Here is a 17,474-nt window from a genome sequence, read left to right on the forward strand (position 1 = left end):
CTTTCAAGAACCTGTCATTCAGCCCTGGCTGGTTTGGCTCAGTGGATAGAGTGTCGGCTTGCAGACTGACAGGTCCCAGGTTTGATCCCATCAAGGGCACATGCCCAGGTTGCAGGCTCAATCCCCAATAGGAGGCGTGCAGGAGGCAGCCCATCAATTATTATTTCTCATCATTGAGCTTTTTCTCTCTCTCTCCCTCTCCCTTCCTCTCTGAAATCAATAAAAACGTATTTTAAAAGAAAAAGAATTTGTCATTCAAAGGAAAATCCTAATTGATCTTTTGAGTTTTCAGAAAAAAAAATATTTCACTTTCAATGCTAGCAGAATGGAGGAAGTTGCCCTTGCTATGTAAAGCTTTGGGTAGCCCATTTAATTAATTACATTAATTTCAGAGATATCCAGAGGCTATGGAGGCCTAATGGTTCAGTTAAATTTCTGCAGATGGAAATGTTTTCTAAATCCTGCACCAACTAATAATTTCCCATTGAGACTCTTAGATTATACTTACAAAATTATTAATAAGCTGTTGATGCAAGAATGTGTTTGTTATAGTTGATTCTTGCATCCAAATTCAAGAAATGTCTTGAAAATTTAAAAGCCTCAGGGTATCTCAAAAAGTAAAAGCTAGATGAAATATATTAATTTTTCAAAAATATTCATTTTCTCTTCTATCATTGATTTTTAATATTAGTTCCAAAATATCACAATTTAGTTCACCTTCAATATTAAATATTTTTGTTGTTTATTACCTGGTTTATAAGCTATAAACTATAAGATCGTTTTACTGTTCTTTCTGAGACTCAAGTCAAAAACAAAATCAAGAATTTCCTAAAACGAAGGTTAGTTCAGATAAAGGACCAATCTTAAACAGCTAAGCGCACATTTAAATATTCTACTAAACATTAACATCTCCACCAGTATTTTAGAATATTGATAACGGATTGTCGGAATTGACCTCTATCTAACATTTTCCTATAAGGAATATTCAGATTAAGATCCGAAATAAACAAGTGTATTCTTTAAGGGGAGAATTTTTTTTAAGTATTTAAAATTACCTTTAAGAGGAAATGACAGAGGAGGAGTCTTAGAGAAAGAGCGGATGGAAGAGAAAGAAAGAACCTTCGAACACTACAACTAAGGGAATAACCGCCTACGTGTAGTGACATCACACAGGATTGGGGGCCGGTGTTGTAAATTTAAAACTGACAGTACATGTATCCCCACACTTCCCTTCCAAAAAGTAATCCTGTAGACCAGCAATCTGGGACTCCGATAAGGGCACTGATTCATTCGCTCATGTCTACAAACAACTAATGAACTTCCAGACGGACATGACGTTGGCAAAACACAGTAGCAAATGTATATATATATATATTTTCGGGGATTCGTTTCCACACAGATACTCCTAAAAGATCACACTAGCTTACGTCATGAAAAGAAAAAAAAAGAGAGTCCCAGAACCAATACAACTCCGGGACGCAGAAACACCACAACACACTTCTCAGTGTGGAATCCGCCGGTCTAAAGCAATCAATTAAGCAACCGGAATTAGGTTAGAATACCTCGGGCCCAAGAGACAGGGCCGTCTTTACACCAGCCAATCATATCCGAGCTGGCTCGTTTTCTTATTCCTATTGGCGTACAGAAGTGTCGATCAACTTGGCGTCTTTGTACTGCGTAACCTTAGGGCGGCCTCTTAGCAGATAACCAACCAATTGGGTTCTGTCTTGGAGCGGAAGCGACTCCAGCCGTGGAGTCCTTAGTTACGCGCTACATTTCCAGGGCCGAGAAACGCTGAGATCTCGGGCCCACGGGGAGAGGAAGTGACGTAGGGACGGTGGCGGGGCGCGAGGTTTCAAGATGGCGGTTGCTGGATAGCTGACCGGGAGCCGCGGTGAAGGCCCCTACGAAGGGAAAGAGGCCGAGAATCCTCCCCTCCCGGCTTCTCCCAGTCCCAGAGCCCAGCAGAAGCGTGAGTGTGCGGGATTGTCCCCATCGGGTTCTTCATCTCGCCCGTCCCTTCCGGGGGCCCGCGCGGTGGCCGCGGGGACGGTAGGCCCCTTGGCCCCGCTCTTCCTCTCCGCGGCTGGGGTCTCCCGGGTCACGGACTGGCGGGATCCCCGAGCCTGGGGCGGAGCAGCGACCGGCGGTGAAGCGGCGGACTTCGCCCGGGTGGGTTAGCGCCGCCTCGGGTCTGTCCACGGTGATCGGTAGGTGGCCTTGGGCTTGGTGTCTGCACCTCGAGTCGGGGTCAACCGTCGCTATGGTTGCGGCAGTTGCCGCCGCGGTGACGGCTGGCGGGAGCGGGCTCCTTCCCCGGGAGCCGCTCTGCCTGGTTAGCGGTCCCTCGTGGCTTTGTGGCCCGGTTTCCCCGTCGCCTGTGCTTTAAGACGAAACAGTCGTGTGCGCAGCCCGAAGCTCCGCTGCCTTCTGTAAAAATGACTGTGAATAGCCTCTGGTTCCGCCGGAGCCCGGGGAGGCTTGCGGGAGGGAAGCCACGCAGGTCGGCCGTCCGAGGTGGGAGAGCGGGTGCTGGTCCCCGCTCTGCTGGCTTCCGCGGCCCCGGGTCGGAGGAGGAACCCTTCCCCGGGTAAAGTCGGTGCCGCCGGGGCGCTTTGCAACCTTTGGCAGAAGTCGGGGCAATTGAACACTTGCTGAAAAAGGCACTGACTGGTCATACCTGATAACATCTTTATAAAGAAGGAAAGGTGTCATTGTAAGGCCTACTAAAAACTCTACCTCTGGCCTGTAGCGTTCCCCGTAAAGGGTTTATGGTTTTGCTAAGCGAGCCCTGGCCATTGTGTGTGTGTGTGTATGTGTATTTAACACACTTTTAAAATGCTTTTTCAGGCCCCTCGGAAGCTTAAGGACCTTCGAGGGGCCCCATTATCCTATTAACTGTCCTGAAACCCAATCATAGGTATTTTCCTCGCCCCCCCCCCCCCAACCTCCTTTGCTTTCTCCCCCCTCAATGTCCTGGTGCTCACATTCCCTCCTTAATTCCAAAGGTATAAAAGGGACTGCAAAACTGTCATTGCATGGGGGGGGGAAAGGAGACATATGTAATACTCTTTGTAATACTTTAAGCAATAAAACAACATTTTTTTAAAAAACTGTTATGAGAAGAAAAAAAAAACTGTCATTACCCAGAGCAATGTTGAGATCTCGCTGCCATCAGTTTGGCTCAGATAAGCTCTAATATGCTCTTGTACAACTTTTCTACAGGTTTGGACATTCTTATGTTGATCCTGGTAGCTTTGGTGTGTTTTTTTTAATATACAAGTGAACCATACAGATTGTCAGCATGGGACGAAGATCCACATCATCCACCAAGAGTGGAAAGTTTATGAACCCCACAGACCAAGCCCGTAAGTATCCGTTAATGGGGCTGTTGAAGAAGAGAAGCGGTAGAAATTGTAAGCGTTAGGGAATCTGTTTCATGATGTCCTTATTACAAGATCAGCACTGCTAGGAGTCAGTTGTGTGAAGTTATCCAGTGTTCTTGTGGGCACATGATTAACACTTCAAACATACAAAAAAAATTCACACCCCTATTTCTAATTTGATTGAATTGCACAGTAAAATTAGCTTAAAGCAGTGGTTCTCAGCCTTCCTAATGCCGCGACCCTTTAATACGGTTCCTCATGTTGCGGTGACCCCCAACCATAAAATTATTTTCGTTGCTACTTCATAACTGTAATTTTGCTACTGTTATGATTTGTAATGTAAATATCTGATATGCAGGATGTATTTAGGTGACCCCTGTGAAAGGGTCGTTCGACCCCCAAAGGGGTTGCGACCTACAGGTTGAGAACCCCTGGCTTAAAGCTTTCTTTTTGTATTCAGAATTCTGAACAAATTAGTTTTGCAGGTTCTTTAATATTTCGTGGCATCTTTTTTCTTTGTGCTCCTAATTCTTAAGAAAACAAAAATAATGTTGACATTTTTAGTTGGCAAAATTAGAAGGGTGCTAGTAGCATCCAGTAGGTAGAAGCCAGTGATGCTGCTAAAGAATCCACAGTGTACAGGACAGCCACCCACAATATGAATTATGTGTGTTGAGAAAATGCTATAATAATGGTCACGATTTGAAAGGTCTGTATTCTCTCTTTCTCTTTCTCTTTCTCAAGGAAAAGAAGCCCGGAAAAGAGAATTAAAGAAGGTATGATTTCAGATGATCAAATTTGTCACATCTTACATTTGGGATTAGTGGATTTTAATATGACATTTTCAATTATTTGCCAGAAAATATACTTTATACTTCTTATAATAAGCCATAAAATTTACTATCCGAAATATCATATAAATGCTCCTTGACTTAAGATGAGGTTACTGTTATGTCCTGATAAATCCATCATAAATTGAAAATATCAAGTAAAAATGCTTTTAATAGCTTAGCCTACCTTACCTTAAACATGCTCAGACACTTATATTAGTCTACAGTTGGGCAAAATCATCTTGCTGCTGCCCAGCATCATGAGAGAGTATCGTACTGCATACGGCTAGCCCAGGAAGGGATCTGAATTTGAAGTACAGTTTCTACTGAATGCATATGACTTCGGCACCATGGTCAAGTCATACCATGGGAAGTCAGGGACCATCTGTACTTGGAAACTGAAGTAAGTAACCTTGCAGATAGCTCACAATGTGTCACATTGTTTACTTTTTGCCTTTCCCAGTGAGCTAAAGAAATACCTTTGAAAGTAACTTCTTTGTTAGTTATTTTAATATACTAGTTTGTTAATAGCTACTGAACTAGTGAATGAAAATAAATGTGATGCTGAATTGTTCATTTTCCTGGTTTTGTAGATGATGAGTTTGTGACAAAGTGCTTCCCAGAATAAGGAAGGATTTACTTGTTAGTATCCTGCGTTAGCATGTTGAGAAAATGTTAAGATTTTAATTGGTTTCAATTGTGTATTCTTGTTGCATTGTTTAGCATTAAAATCCTGCAAAACTTTGCTGGTATATAATTTTAGAATGTAGCTGAAACCTTTGTTTATTAAATTAAAAAGCTAAAATATTTTAAGTGACTGCTTTAGGTCTCACAAATAACTTGCCTCAGAAAGCACATCTAATACATAACAATTATTTACCTCTTTGTCTAAATTTGAAACATTTCTTTAGAGTAAAAAGTTACATAGTTCTGTTTCTGGTGGTTGAAACCAGATCAGAAACCAAGAAGTTCAATCCCAGTTTAAATAGATCCTTAAAGCAGATTGAAATAAAAACTTGCCGAAACCGGTTTGGCTCAGTGGATAGAGCGTCGGCCTGCGGACTGAAGGGTCCCAGGTTCAATTCCGGTCAAGGGCATGTACCTGGGTTGCAGGCATATCCCCAGTGGGAGATGTGCAGGAGGCAGCTCATCGATGTTTCTCTCTCATCGATGTTTCTAACTCTCTATCTCTCTCCCTTCCTCTCTGTAAAAAAATCAATAAAATATATTTAAAAAAAAAAAAAAACTCATGAGTGTCCAGCTTCTTGACATACTGCTCTTTCGTTTTCCTAAGAACAAAAAACAGCGCATGATGGTACGAGCTGCAGTTTTGAAGATGAAGGATCCCAAACAAATTATCCGGGACATGGAGAAATTGGATGAAATGGGTAAGAAATTATTAAAGGGCTAGATTTTATGGCAGGAATAGCAGTCTGATACACAAAGGCACACAAACAGATAATGAGTGAAGCAGAGCAGGCATAAGAAAAACTAAAGCATGGTGGCATCTGACCTTTGAATTTGGTTTTAATATCACAACAACAAAATGGGCTGGTGGGGAGTTAATTGTAAACTGAAGATATCATCTGGAATAAGAGGGAAGCCATTATTTAGCTTGCGCTTATTGTTACGAGGTAATAAACACCCACTTGGCCAGCTCATTGTTTTTGAGAGAAGACAGAAATCTGGCTTCTGAAATCACCTTGGGGTTTTATGTTTGTCTTGTTTTGTTTTTTAATTTTGACACAGTTACCGAGTAAATCTATTAGGCCCCATGAGTATATCAGTTTCCCATTTTTTCCAATGAGATGATTCATAGATACTTGACTACTTAGTAAGGATGTAGCAGAAATCATCAAATACTTAATATCAATTACCATATTGGGGTCCCTCCCCTTTTTTTTTCACATTTCATATTTTTATTCAGTCCCTATAGGAATCTTCATTATCACTGCTTTGTCCTAACTGGAATCACATGAGGTACCTAGATGTTATCTTTCCTTGCATCTAAGGTAGATAGAGAATCATGTGTGATTCTGCCACTGGAAATTTATTCCAATAACAAGTACTTATTTTCTTAATATTAGAACATGGGATTTTTAATTTTTCTTTTTTTAATAGAAGTTTCCCAACATGCAAAATTAGTCAACTCCTTTGTGCTTTTCAGCTGTCGGGTTTTTGCCACTCTTCTTCCTCTGCCACTTTTTAATTACATATTAAAGTGATCTTTATAAGTTTTGTTTACAAAGATACCCAGAATATTTCAGTATTTGCCCAAAAACAGTAAGTTAAAGAATTGCAGTGGATCTCCTTGACGATGCATTAAATGGGGGTCCCAAAAAAAATCCAGCTTTATGTGCATGCAGTATTACAAGCATTCTAAAGTAATTTGGCAGAGCCTGTGCACTAACCTGGGCAAGAGTTCTGGGCCAGGCTGCATGATGCCAAATCTTTCCCAGTTCAGTTGTAACTGATCCACTTGTTGCCTCTGGTCTAAATTCCAGTAAGGACAAATGCTGTCCTCCCAGTATCAGGATATTACCTATTAAGTGATCCTGCATTGATTTAAGAAGTTTAATCGCACCAGGAATACTATGATGTAAGACAATACCCTCTGGTTTTGAATAAATTGACAAGGTTAATAGTTAATGAGATTTAGGGAAGAAGATAATTAAACTTGTTATTCTTTAAGGAAAAGGGAGAAGGGAACACTATATCAGCACTCTAATTACAATTTAGAAAACTCAGTACAAACTAATTTAATCAGAAAAAAGAAATTATACATTGACTCCCATAATTTGGAAATCCCTGAGGGCTGCTGACCTCAAAAACCCAGATATCATTATCAAGCCTATTCGTCTCTCTCTGGTCTTTTGTATGTTATCTTTATTCAGAATACTGCTAATGAATTTCTTGAGGTGGAAGGTAGAATAAGTATGGGAAATGAATGGTGGTTGGGAGACAAGGCCACACATAGATAGCTCTAGGTTTATTTCATCGCATCTCTGCTTGTGAAAGCTTCTCTCTCCCACATCTGCATTTTAAACCTCAGACAGGGAACTGGCCCCAGTTTGGATGGTGTACCATTTGATCTCTGAGTCAGTCACTGGCAAGGGTGATGGAGGGGGGCAGGTCTGACTGACCAGGCAGACTTGGGAAGAGAAGGTTATATGGCAGCGAGACAAAGAACACCATAGTTAAGTGATGAGCCAGACACGAAAGTGCCCAAGATCTCAGAATTAAATGACAGAGCCAGGGATATAGGTCTCTCTGGCTGACACTTACCTATACCAGGTCATTAGCATAGAAGAGTGAAAATTGATTTTTATTACAGTGATGATGGAAATTAATTAGGTGACATTTCTTAGGAAAATACAATAAATGGCCCTCTTTAAAAGGTGTAATTTTCACAAGTACCTATTGCAGTTCTTTAGAAATTGTAGAATATATCTGGTGCCTAGCTCTCTTTTAAAAATGTTACCATAAAATTTTTTTATTAAGTCATGTTGACAACCTAAATGAAGTTACCTTTTTGAGTTTAATTCCATAATCTGCTCTTTTCTCTCAGAGTTTAACCCAGTGCAACAGCCACAATTAAATGAGAAGGTGCTTAAAGACAAGCGTAAAAAGCTGCGTGAAACCTTTGAACGTATTCTACGACTCTATGAAAAAGAGAATCCAGATACTTACAAAGAATTGAGAAAGCTAGAAGTAGATTATGAACAGAAAAGGGCTCAACTTAGCCAATATTTTGATGCTGTGAAGGTAATTAAATTTCTTTTGAAAGAGAAACTAAAGTGTTATATTTAGATTTGCACTTAAACCTGTTAATGGGAGAATTGATTGTTGAACCTCTTACTCTTGGCAATTTCTTATCAAACTGAACATATACAAGAAAAATTAATCCATCTGCCAACACAGTAATAGACAAAAACTGGAAATTGCTTGGGTATTTTTAAATATCAAAAACAAAACATACCAAACTTCTGTAGTTATGATTCCATTTGTATGATATTGTAGCACAGGAAATAAATTGTAGCGGCAATTGTTTTGGGATAGCACTAGGGATTAACTGGGAATTAGTATGAAAACATGCCTTTGTCAGAACTCATTGAATTTTAAATGTCATTGTAAATTTTGCCTCAAAATAAAATTGTAAAAAACCAAATGCTATAATTTTTGTAAAGTAGGTAGTATGGGTCCCATTTACAGAAAAAGAAAACTAAGATAACTTGCTCAGTCATGCAGCTAATACGTGACAGAACTTCATCAAAGGCAGACTAATTTTAGAGCCCAAGCTCTGCCACTGGAAGTATACTGTTAATTCATATGTGTTATTTATCATCCAGAATATTAAATATAGTGACTTTAGTACTAGACACTTAGACAATTGGACTTCTCTAAACAGCAGCTATTTCAAACCAAAACCAAAAAGAATTCATTGATACAGGGAGAAAAACAATTGGATATGGTTCTTTTAGAGGAGATCGATTTTTTTCAATTTATTGACAGACTGGAAATATTGATTAGGACTGTTATTATTCTGTGACATTTCTGTTAGGTGAAAAGCAAATCCCAAGTTATTCAGCTGACACTGAATTTTTAGTGTCGAGTTTGTGGATTACTCTTACCCTTCAACTAACAGATTCTCTCTGTTGCAGAATGCTCAGCATGTGGAAGTGGATAGTATCCCTTTGCCAGATATGCCTCATGCTCCTTCCAACATCTTGATCCAGGACATTCCACTTCCTGGTGCCCAGCCACCCTCCATCCTTAAGAAGACCTCAGCCTATGGGTAAGTTGTAGCGTAATCAAATTGCATGTATTAAAAGCACCTCTGGACTATCTAGAGCAGTGGTTCTCAACCTTCTGGCCCTTTAAATACAGTTCCTCATGTTATGACCCAACCATAAAATTATTTTCGTTGCTACTTCATAACTGTAATTTTGCTACTGTTATGAATCGTAATGTAAATATCTGATATTCAGGATGGTCTTAGGCAACCCCTGTGAAAGGGTCATTCGACCGCCAAAGGGGTCGCGACCCAGAGGTTGAGAACCGCTGATATAGAGCCAAAATTAATGCAGCAGGAAATAAAAGTCAATGTGAATATAAGCAGCATCTGAATTGATTAAAAATGAAATTTTAAAGTCCCTTGGAAATTGTTTAGAAGAGGAAGTAAATACCACTGTTAATGTGATACCTATAAAATTTTCTTTACAGACCTCCAACTAGGGCAGTTTCTATTCTTCCTCTTCTTGGGCATGGTGTTCCACGTTTGCCCCCTGGTAGAAAACCTCCGGGTCCGCCCCCTGGTCCACCTCCTCCTCAAGTCTTGCAAATGTATGGCCGTAAAGTGGGCTTTGCCCTGGATCTTCCCCCTCGCCGACGAGATGAAGACATGTTATATAGTCCTGAACTTGGTAAGGCGTGAATGTTCCTTTTGCTCTTACAGCCTTTCCACTATCATTTTTTTGTTGTTGTTGGCCCTGTTTCACATCTTGTTCACCACCCTCAGAATTTGGGAAATAAATAAGGATACCATGTACATACTAAAGGATGGATAAATCATAGGATCTAGCCAAGTAAAAGCATCAAACATAACACAGCATAGAACTGTTTATTGTGTTTCAAATTGGGCTATTCTTAGAAATACCACTTACTACCAATTCCCTAAGACTTAGCTATCTGTTTCCCTTTCAGCTTTGTCATCTGCGCTGAGTATTATTGTATAGTCACAGTGATTGTGTATATGTTTATGTATTCAACCTTCTAAGTGTAATTTATTTTCAGATTTGAATTTTCACTATTGCCAAATGAAAATATTGTCAGGCCATCTGAATAGCTGAGATCTACACAAATTTTTAAAACAATTAGATAATTGTGTTACATAATGAGCATAATTTTCTGTGTTTCGGAGTATCAGGTAAAGGAGGATCCAGACATATTACTTGTTCCCTGTTCCCTCCTCCCTTTTCAGCTCAACGAGGTCATGATGATGATGTTTCCAGCACCAGTGAAGATGATGGCTATCCTGAGGACATGGATCAAGATAAGCATGATGACAGTACTGATGATAGCGACACTGACAGATCAGACGGAGAAAGTGATGGAGATGAATTTGTGCACCGAGATGATAATGAAAGAAATAACAATGAAGAAAAAAAATCGGGTATGTGCAGATGAAAGTTCCATGGTATTGATCAATAATCAGGACACAGACCGAAGGTCCTGATTTATTAATTTATCTGTGGAAATAATTGTGAGCTCCTTGCAAGGAAGGATCATAGCTGTATTCTTTATATCTCAGCTATCTCAAAGTTCTTGACACATATTAAGTACTAATGGATGTAAAAACAATTAAGCCGTGTATATAATAAAAATGTCTATGTAATAAAGTTCACTTTTGGGGGAAAAGATAAAGCTATTCAACAGCATAAAGATGTACTCATGGGCATGTACAGGAAAGAAAGGAGAAAAACCACATAACTATATTGGGAAAACCACATGCACATTTTTGTTTTCTATTAAGTCTATTTAAATATCTACATTTGAAGCCCTTTAAATTATGTGTGATCATGGTATATTACATGAACCAGAACCATAATTATACAAATAGGCCTTTGAGTGGAGTTATGATTTAATGGAAACAGGTTGTATCCATAATGAATGTTATGTGTTTGATTATTATAAATTCAGACTGAGTTAAGTGTGATTTTAAAAAGTAACTGACATTCATCAAGAAAATGTCAACCATTGTTATAGGTTCTGAGCATTATAAAATGTATAATGCATCACACCCCAGTAGTCTTAGAGCTTCTTTTGGAATTATTTTTGTAGCCTACACTTCTGTATTTATGTTTTAATAAGACTACCAATATTAGTATTTATAATGATGACAATTTTTTCTTCTGTTTCTTACGAATTATGGTTGCAAATGAAAAAGCTAGTTTAAAAGGGTGGATAGAGAGAACTGGTAATGAAAAATTACGGAGCACCCTTACTATGGAGCTAGTACTAGAAAGTAGAAAGCCCTTCGAGCAGCGGTTCTCAACCTGTGGGTCGCGACCCCTTTGGGGGTCGAATGACCCTTTCACAGGGGTCTCCTAAGACCATCAGAAAACACACATATAATTACATATTGTTTTTGTGATTAATCACTGTGCTTTAATTATGTTCAATTTGTAACAATGAAAATATATCCTGCATATCAGATATTTACATTACGAATCATAACAGTAGCAAAATTATAGTTATGAAGTAGCGACGAAAATAATTTTATGGTTGGGAGCCACCACAACATGAGGAACTGTATTAAAGGGTCGCGGCATTAGGAAGGTTGAGAACCACTGCCTTAGAGCCACAGCGGCTTCCATTTCTTCTGGGACCTTGTGACCTTTGCCTTATTTTCCTCTTTCTGACAACTGGTTTTTTTAACATGTACTTATCACTGCACACTTGGTGATCAGTGCATTCATTCAGATAATTACTGAGTTTTTACTATATGCAAGGCATTTTTGCAGACACTAAGGATGTGTTGTAAACAAAACTAAAGCCCGCCCGCATGTAACTCCTATCCTTTTGTAAATGTTTACCAAGAATGCTCCTAACACTGCATCATTTCATATGACATTGAAAAGTGTCTAGTGAATAGCTTTTTTGTCAGTTAAGAAGTTCCTTCTAGTTCTAATTTTCTAAGAACTATAATAAATACTTTTTAAGCATCTGTCAGAATGTTACATTTTTTATTGTAATGAACTGCATTATGGCTTGTCTAGGGTAAAAGGCAAAAGATTTACATTATAGCTTTGTGATGTTAAGCCATCTTGCCTTTCTGGGACCAATCTTATGGGTTTACAATTTCTTTTTCTTTTTTAAACTGTCATTCAATTTGCTTATATTTTATGTTGGCTAGTATGTTAGTTTTGGTATCATTTATTATATCATTTTGATATCATTTAGTATTATGCTAGTTTCATGAGTTCTGGATAGCATTCCATCCTTTCCTGTGCCCTTTTACAGGAAATTTTTGTAACGTAATGTTTGGTGAATTTCTTTGTAAATATCATTTTAGCCAGGTGCCTTTTAGTGAGTAAATCTTTGACTACCATTTCATTTTTATTTAGTCTGGTCATACCACTTCTTTTACCAATTTTAGTAACTTATATTCTTAAAAATTGTCTATTTTTATCTGGGTGTTCAATTTTATTGGCATAAAGATGTTATTAGTATTATTGAAGTTGTTTGTTTTTTTTTTAATCACTTTTAAATCACTATAGCATGTATTTACCAGCAGTTGGCACTTTATATACTACCTTTAATATGGCTCTCTCTATCTGTGCTTATCTTCTGCAAAGTTTTACAGGAAATTTACAGGCAGCATTTGTGTCTAGTAATTTAAGGCATATGTTATTTAGTAAGCATTTACTGAATTTTGTTGATGCCAATTCACCCCTCTTTCTCTCCCTCCTCTGGCACCTTAGGTCTGAGTGTACGATTTGCAGATATGCCTGGGAAATCCAGGAAGAAGAAGAAGAACATTAAGGAGCTGACTCCTCTTCAAGCCATGATGCTTCGAATGGCAGGTAAGGTAGGGAAAGAGTAGTGAATCACCTTTTGGTATTTCCTCATGCCAGTTTCTTTACATACGTTTTCCCAATTAGTATCCCATCCACCCTGAAATAAGTAACAAATCCTCATTTTACAAAAGGTAAGGTTTGGAGACATTAAGGTGCCCAAAGTTACACACAGCTAGTAAGTGGTTGAACTGGCATTTAAATCCAGGTCTGTCTTGTTCTAAAGCCTGCTCCACTATGCTGCACCAGCACAGAAGAGTAGAATGCCACTTAATTCTTCCACATCTTAGGTATTTTATTGAAGAAGCCTATTTTGGTTGTAAATTTTAAGAAAGCATTTATTGAGCATATGTCTTCAAGCATCACTCTTTTACAGGCTGTAAAAAATTAGTCAACTCCATTTACCTGGTTTAAAATTTCTTTCAGGTCAGGAAATCCCTGAGGAGGGACGAGAAGTAGAGGAATTTTCAGAGGACGATGATGAAGGTGATTCTGATGATTCTGAAGCAGAAAAGCAGTCACAAAAGCAGCATAAAGAAGAATCTCTTTCTGATGGCACATCTGCTTCTTCACAGCAGCAAGCTCCCCCACAGTCTGTTCCCCCTTCTCAGATACAAGCACCTCCCATGCCAGGACCACCTCCTCTTGGTCCTCCTCCTGCTCCACCTTTACGGCCACCTGGACCACCTACGGGCCTTCCTCCTGGACCACCTCCAGGTAAGCATTTCCATATTATGAGTAAATAATTAAGTCCACATGTGGTTAGAGTGAAGTTACTCCAAAAAATATATCATTAGTATTGATCTTTTCTTGTTTATCCTAGCGCAATTCCTTAAGAAATCAAGGATTCTCAAAGGATAGATAAGTGCAACTGGTTTATTCTTCCAGCATTGTTTGCAACTTAGTTTTCCTGATACCCATCTTTTTCTCCCAAGATCTTCCTTTTTCATCATTCTTTAGTTCTGATTCTAGCAGGCAGAATCTGGAGTATTTAACCAAGAGTTTATTTAATACTACTTTTTAACACTTGATCTTAGCCAAAAGGCCGAGAAGCGATAATAATACTACTTTTTAATACGACAAGTTGACCCCATTTAAAATTGTTAGCCAGTGGTACTAGAACACAGTAAATATTATCTTATATCCTTTGGTTTGGGGATTATTGGATGTCAGTGTAATCTTTATAGTTAGAGACGAAAGTGTTAACCAGGTCTTTGGCTTAAAAATATAAAAAGTTTATTTACAATATGAAACAACGTATAGAACTTCTTGACTTTTCGTGATTTTATTCCTTCTCTACAGCCAATTAAGTTTTCTTCAATTGAGTTCATCTTTTTCCTATGGTCCAAAGCAAAATGACCTATCTTATGTCATTCTCAGTGGTCCTTGTCTTTATCTTAATGAGTTTCAGGAGGTCATTAAAGCACTTTACTTTATAGTCCATTTTCAGCTCATGTTGGAACCATTTAAAAATTCTTCTCACCTTCATATATTTCCAGCCCAACAGAGCTGTGATTGCGTATCCTTTTAGTCAGTGCTGGGAAATAAAGAGGTGATCCGAAAGAAATTCAGTACCCTGTCTCTGGTGCTCAGATATTTGTTGGATGAATTCTGCTTCCACACATTTCAATCAGTTTTTGAAGTTACCTGATTTCAGGTTAAAGTGATAAATGATACCACATTTGAGTTACCTTTATTTATATCATGGTTACTGCTTGATATATATTTGTTTGACATGAATTTATTTTTATCTTTTCAGGAGCTCCTCCGTTCCTGAGACCACCTGGAATGCCAGGACTCCGAGGGCCTTTACCCCGACTTTTACCTCCAGGACCACCACCAGGCCGACCCCCTGGCCCTCCTCCAGGTCCGCCTCCAGGTCTGCCTCCTGGCCCTCCTCCTCGGGGACCCCCACCAAGGCTACCTCCCCCTGCACCTCCAGGTAAAGCTTTTGATTTCCAGAGTGAACACTTGTCTACTATACAGGGTGGGGCAAAAGTAGGTCTACAGTTGTGATATGCAAACAGTTTATTCTTGTAGTATTATTAATTATTGTATCATTTTCTATTCAACCAACTGTGAACCTACTTTTGCCCCTCTCGGTATATTTTATTTGCTCTAGGACATATTTTCACTTTCAGTAACCTGAAATGAAGGGGTATCTTAAAATGGTGATTTTAATTGCTATTATCCTGGGTTGAACTTGAGTTCTTTCATAGAGGATTTGCATCACTTCTGCCTGTCACTTGAGGGACTCTGCAGCCAGAGACCACTTTGGATTAAACTCTCCATTTGAGTTTTTAGTTCTTCATTTATAATTGAAGTGATTCCATACATCTACATCAGTACCAACTTAAAGTTCAAAATCACAAGGGTGGTGGTGTTTTTTTTTCTCAACCCAGTATCAGTGCTAGATATGCATTTCCTGTGTTATTATGTGTGGCAAGTGTAATTTTGGTTTATGGCACTGACCGTCCCAGTTTAATATGAAGGTCTTTTAAGCCCCCAGCTTGGACATTTTTTTTCCCTCTCTTAGTTGTATATGGAATATTTATGAGTTTGCATAAGCCGTAGCATCTTAGATTTGACAAAAATTGGTACTTAATATTCATTCATAAAAATGTTAACTGAAGAAAATTAAACCTGCTATTTTTGGTAAAATGTTGATGGTATGTCTGAACCATCAGTGGAATTTCAATTCTTTTCCAGGAATGGTGACATATTGTGATCAGTTACAGTATCTTATTTCCCACTCATGGAGTTACCATTTCGGGTAGAGGAGTGGTGTGGAGATCAAACCCCAACTTTGTCTGCACTATACAGCTAGAATAGACTCTTGAACTGTCAAATTTGAAATTTAACTATTTTAAAATCATATTTGAAACTAGTTGGTGTTTTCAGTTTTACTTTATATTTTAAAGTAGTACATTGTTAAGAGAAGAAAGCACTACTATAAGTATAAAATACAGACTAAAGGTGAATATTGTTTTATAATAAATAAATTCCTTACTATCAGAATATATTCAAGTTTCAAATAGTAAGCATGATTTCAGCTTATTTTATGTAAATTTTCCATTTTTTTTAAAGTTGTCAGCCTGTTTTTAACACCTTAGTCACAGTTATATTTTATTAGTTCCTGTCGTGTTCATCAGCCTGTTTTCTCCTTCATTTAGGTATCCCTCCACCTCGTCCTGGAATGATGCGCCCACCTTTGGTGCCTCCACTCGGACCTGCCCCACCTGGGCTTTTCCCACCGGCTCCCTTGCCAAACCCAGGAGTATTAAGTGCTCCACCCAATTTGATTCAGCGACCCAAGGCGGATGACACCAGTGCAGCCACCATTGAGAAGAAAGCCACAGCAACCATCAGTGCCAAGCCACAAATCACTAATCCCAAGGCAGAGATTACTCGATTCGTGCCCACCGCACTGAGGGTCCGTCGGGAGAATAAAGGGGCTACTGCTGCTCCCCAGAGAAAGTCAGAGGATGATTCTGCTGTGCCTCTTGCCAAAGCAGCCCCCAAATCTGGTCCAACTGTTCCCGTCTCAGTACAAACTAAGGATGATGTATATGAAGCTTTTATGAAAGAAATGGAAGGGCTGCTGTGATGACTTTTGATGCCCGAACACACTTCTGTTCATATCATTGGTTCGTGGAAAAAGAGGCTCTTAGGAAACTTAGGCAAAAGAGCTACTTTTATTGTCAGGGTATTTTCTAATTTCAGTTGAAGGAATATCTTAAAAGTTTAGCCTTGTTTGGGATTCACTGCATACAAGAGAGGGTATTTCACTCAGGCTAGGTTGGTTACTGAAGCAGTTCTGCTGCAAACATCCATTCCCTTTCATACCACCACTTTTGTCCCATTTCTTCCCCTCCAATCCTTTGGAACTTGTGATCTGGGGCATATTTGTTTTTGATTCTCTTGTGTGCTGTGGGCTCTGGAGTAGAGATTTTTGGGGGGAGGAAACAGTTTCTTTTACTCCATCTTGCCTTTTGTGTTTATTTTTAATATTTTCTTGTAAATATTTTGTAATATTGTAGTGAAATGGATCACAACGTCATTTCCTAATACCAAGCAAGACATGTGGGAAGAAAATGTACAATTCCTTAATTAAAATTATTTCCCACTGACCTAAACTTTTGAGTGTTTCATGAAATAAATGTTCTACCCCAAGATCCTCTGAGTTCCTAATAATGTATAAACATGTTATCTTTTTTATGATCAGAAAAGTACCTTGGGTTTAAAAGTACAGAATGAGAATCTTATTGAAAATGAGATTAAACTAAGTTTTAAAGGATAAAGAAGAGAAATAATTATTTTCCCTCAGAACTACCTTGTTGACTTTAAAAAAATTGAGAGGTGTTATTTATTGCTAAGAACATATTTAGTCTTATCCTCAAAGATGACACTTCCCCCAGAGCTTTGTGACCTGATTAAATGGCAAACCTTTTGAAACATTTTCAAAACTATTAAAAAATCAGAAACGGTTACTTTCTTTTTTGAATGTGTTGAGTTTATTAAGCTTTTCTTTATAAAAGCACATACAATGAATAAGAATGCTTAATGATGTTAATTTGCATTGATAATATTTTATTTTCAAAGTGCTTTAATCACTAACTCATCTACCCTGTAATTCTGGGAAATGACTTTAAAAGATATTTTCGCCATTTTAGAGATGAGAG

The 17,474-nt window shown here is 38.6% G+C and overlaps 1 protein-coding gene across 3 annotated transcripts; it reads left to right on the plus strand.

The window, feature by feature from the left end:
- The first annotated feature begins 1,815 nt into the window (after nucleotides 1-1,815).
- Nucleotides 1,816-17,280, plus strand: WBP11 (WW domain binding protein 11). Of its 3 annotated transcripts, none has more exons than XM_036296607.1 (12): nucleotides 1,816-1,972; nucleotides 3,226-3,368; nucleotides 4,131-4,162; nucleotides 5,511-5,604; nucleotides 7,785-7,981; nucleotides 8,878-9,011; nucleotides 9,440-9,639; nucleotides 10,197-10,388; nucleotides 12,700-12,801; nucleotides 13,219-13,509; nucleotides 14,552-14,734; nucleotides 15,966-17,280. In XM_036296607.1, exons 2-12 carry the CDS (start codon nucleotides 3,305-3,307, stop codon nucleotides 16,397-16,399), a joined length of 1,923 nt encoding a protein of 640 aa, XP_036152500.1. In that variant the 5' UTR covers nucleotides 1,816-1,972; nucleotides 3,226-3,304; the 3' UTR covers nucleotides 16,400-17,280. The 3 variants fall into 3 exon arrangements, with proteins under 3 accessions (XP_036152500.1, XP_036152501.1, XP_036152502.1); XM_036296608.1 differs by lacking the exon at nucleotides 1,816-1,972 and adding an exon at nucleotides 1,991-2,210 and having other exon boundaries at nucleotides 15,966-16,399; XM_036296609.1 differs by lacking the exons at nucleotides 1,816-1,972; nucleotides 3,226-3,368; nucleotides 4,131-4,162 and adding an exon at nucleotides 4,437-4,619.
- The last annotated feature ends 194 nt before the right edge of the window (nucleotides 17,281-17,474 follow it).

Source organism: Myotis myotis, unplaced genomic scaffold (assembly GCF_014108235.1).
Source record: "Myotis myotis isolate mMyoMyo1 unplaced genomic scaffold, mMyoMyo1.p scaffold_m19_p_3, whole genome shotgun sequence".
NCBI lineage: Eukaryota > Metazoa > Chordata > Mammalia > Chiroptera > Vespertilionidae > Myotis > Myotis myotis.

What these genes read in the sequence shown, in the direction of transcription:
- WBP11 (XM_036296607.1), top strand. Translation starts at nt 3,305, where the DNA reads ATGGGACGAAGATCCACATCATCCACCAAGAGTGGAAAGTTTATGAAC. An exon ending in GGAAAAGAGAATTAAAGAAG is followed by an intron (nt 4,163 to 5,510) that starts GTATGATTTCAG and finishes CGTTTTCCTAAG; the next exon opens with AACAAAAAACAGCGCATGAT. An exon ending in ACCTCCCCCTGCACCTCCAG is followed by an intron (nt 14,735 to 15,965) that starts GTAAAGCTTTTG and finishes TCCTTCATTTAG; the next exon opens with GTATCCCTCCACCTCGTCCT.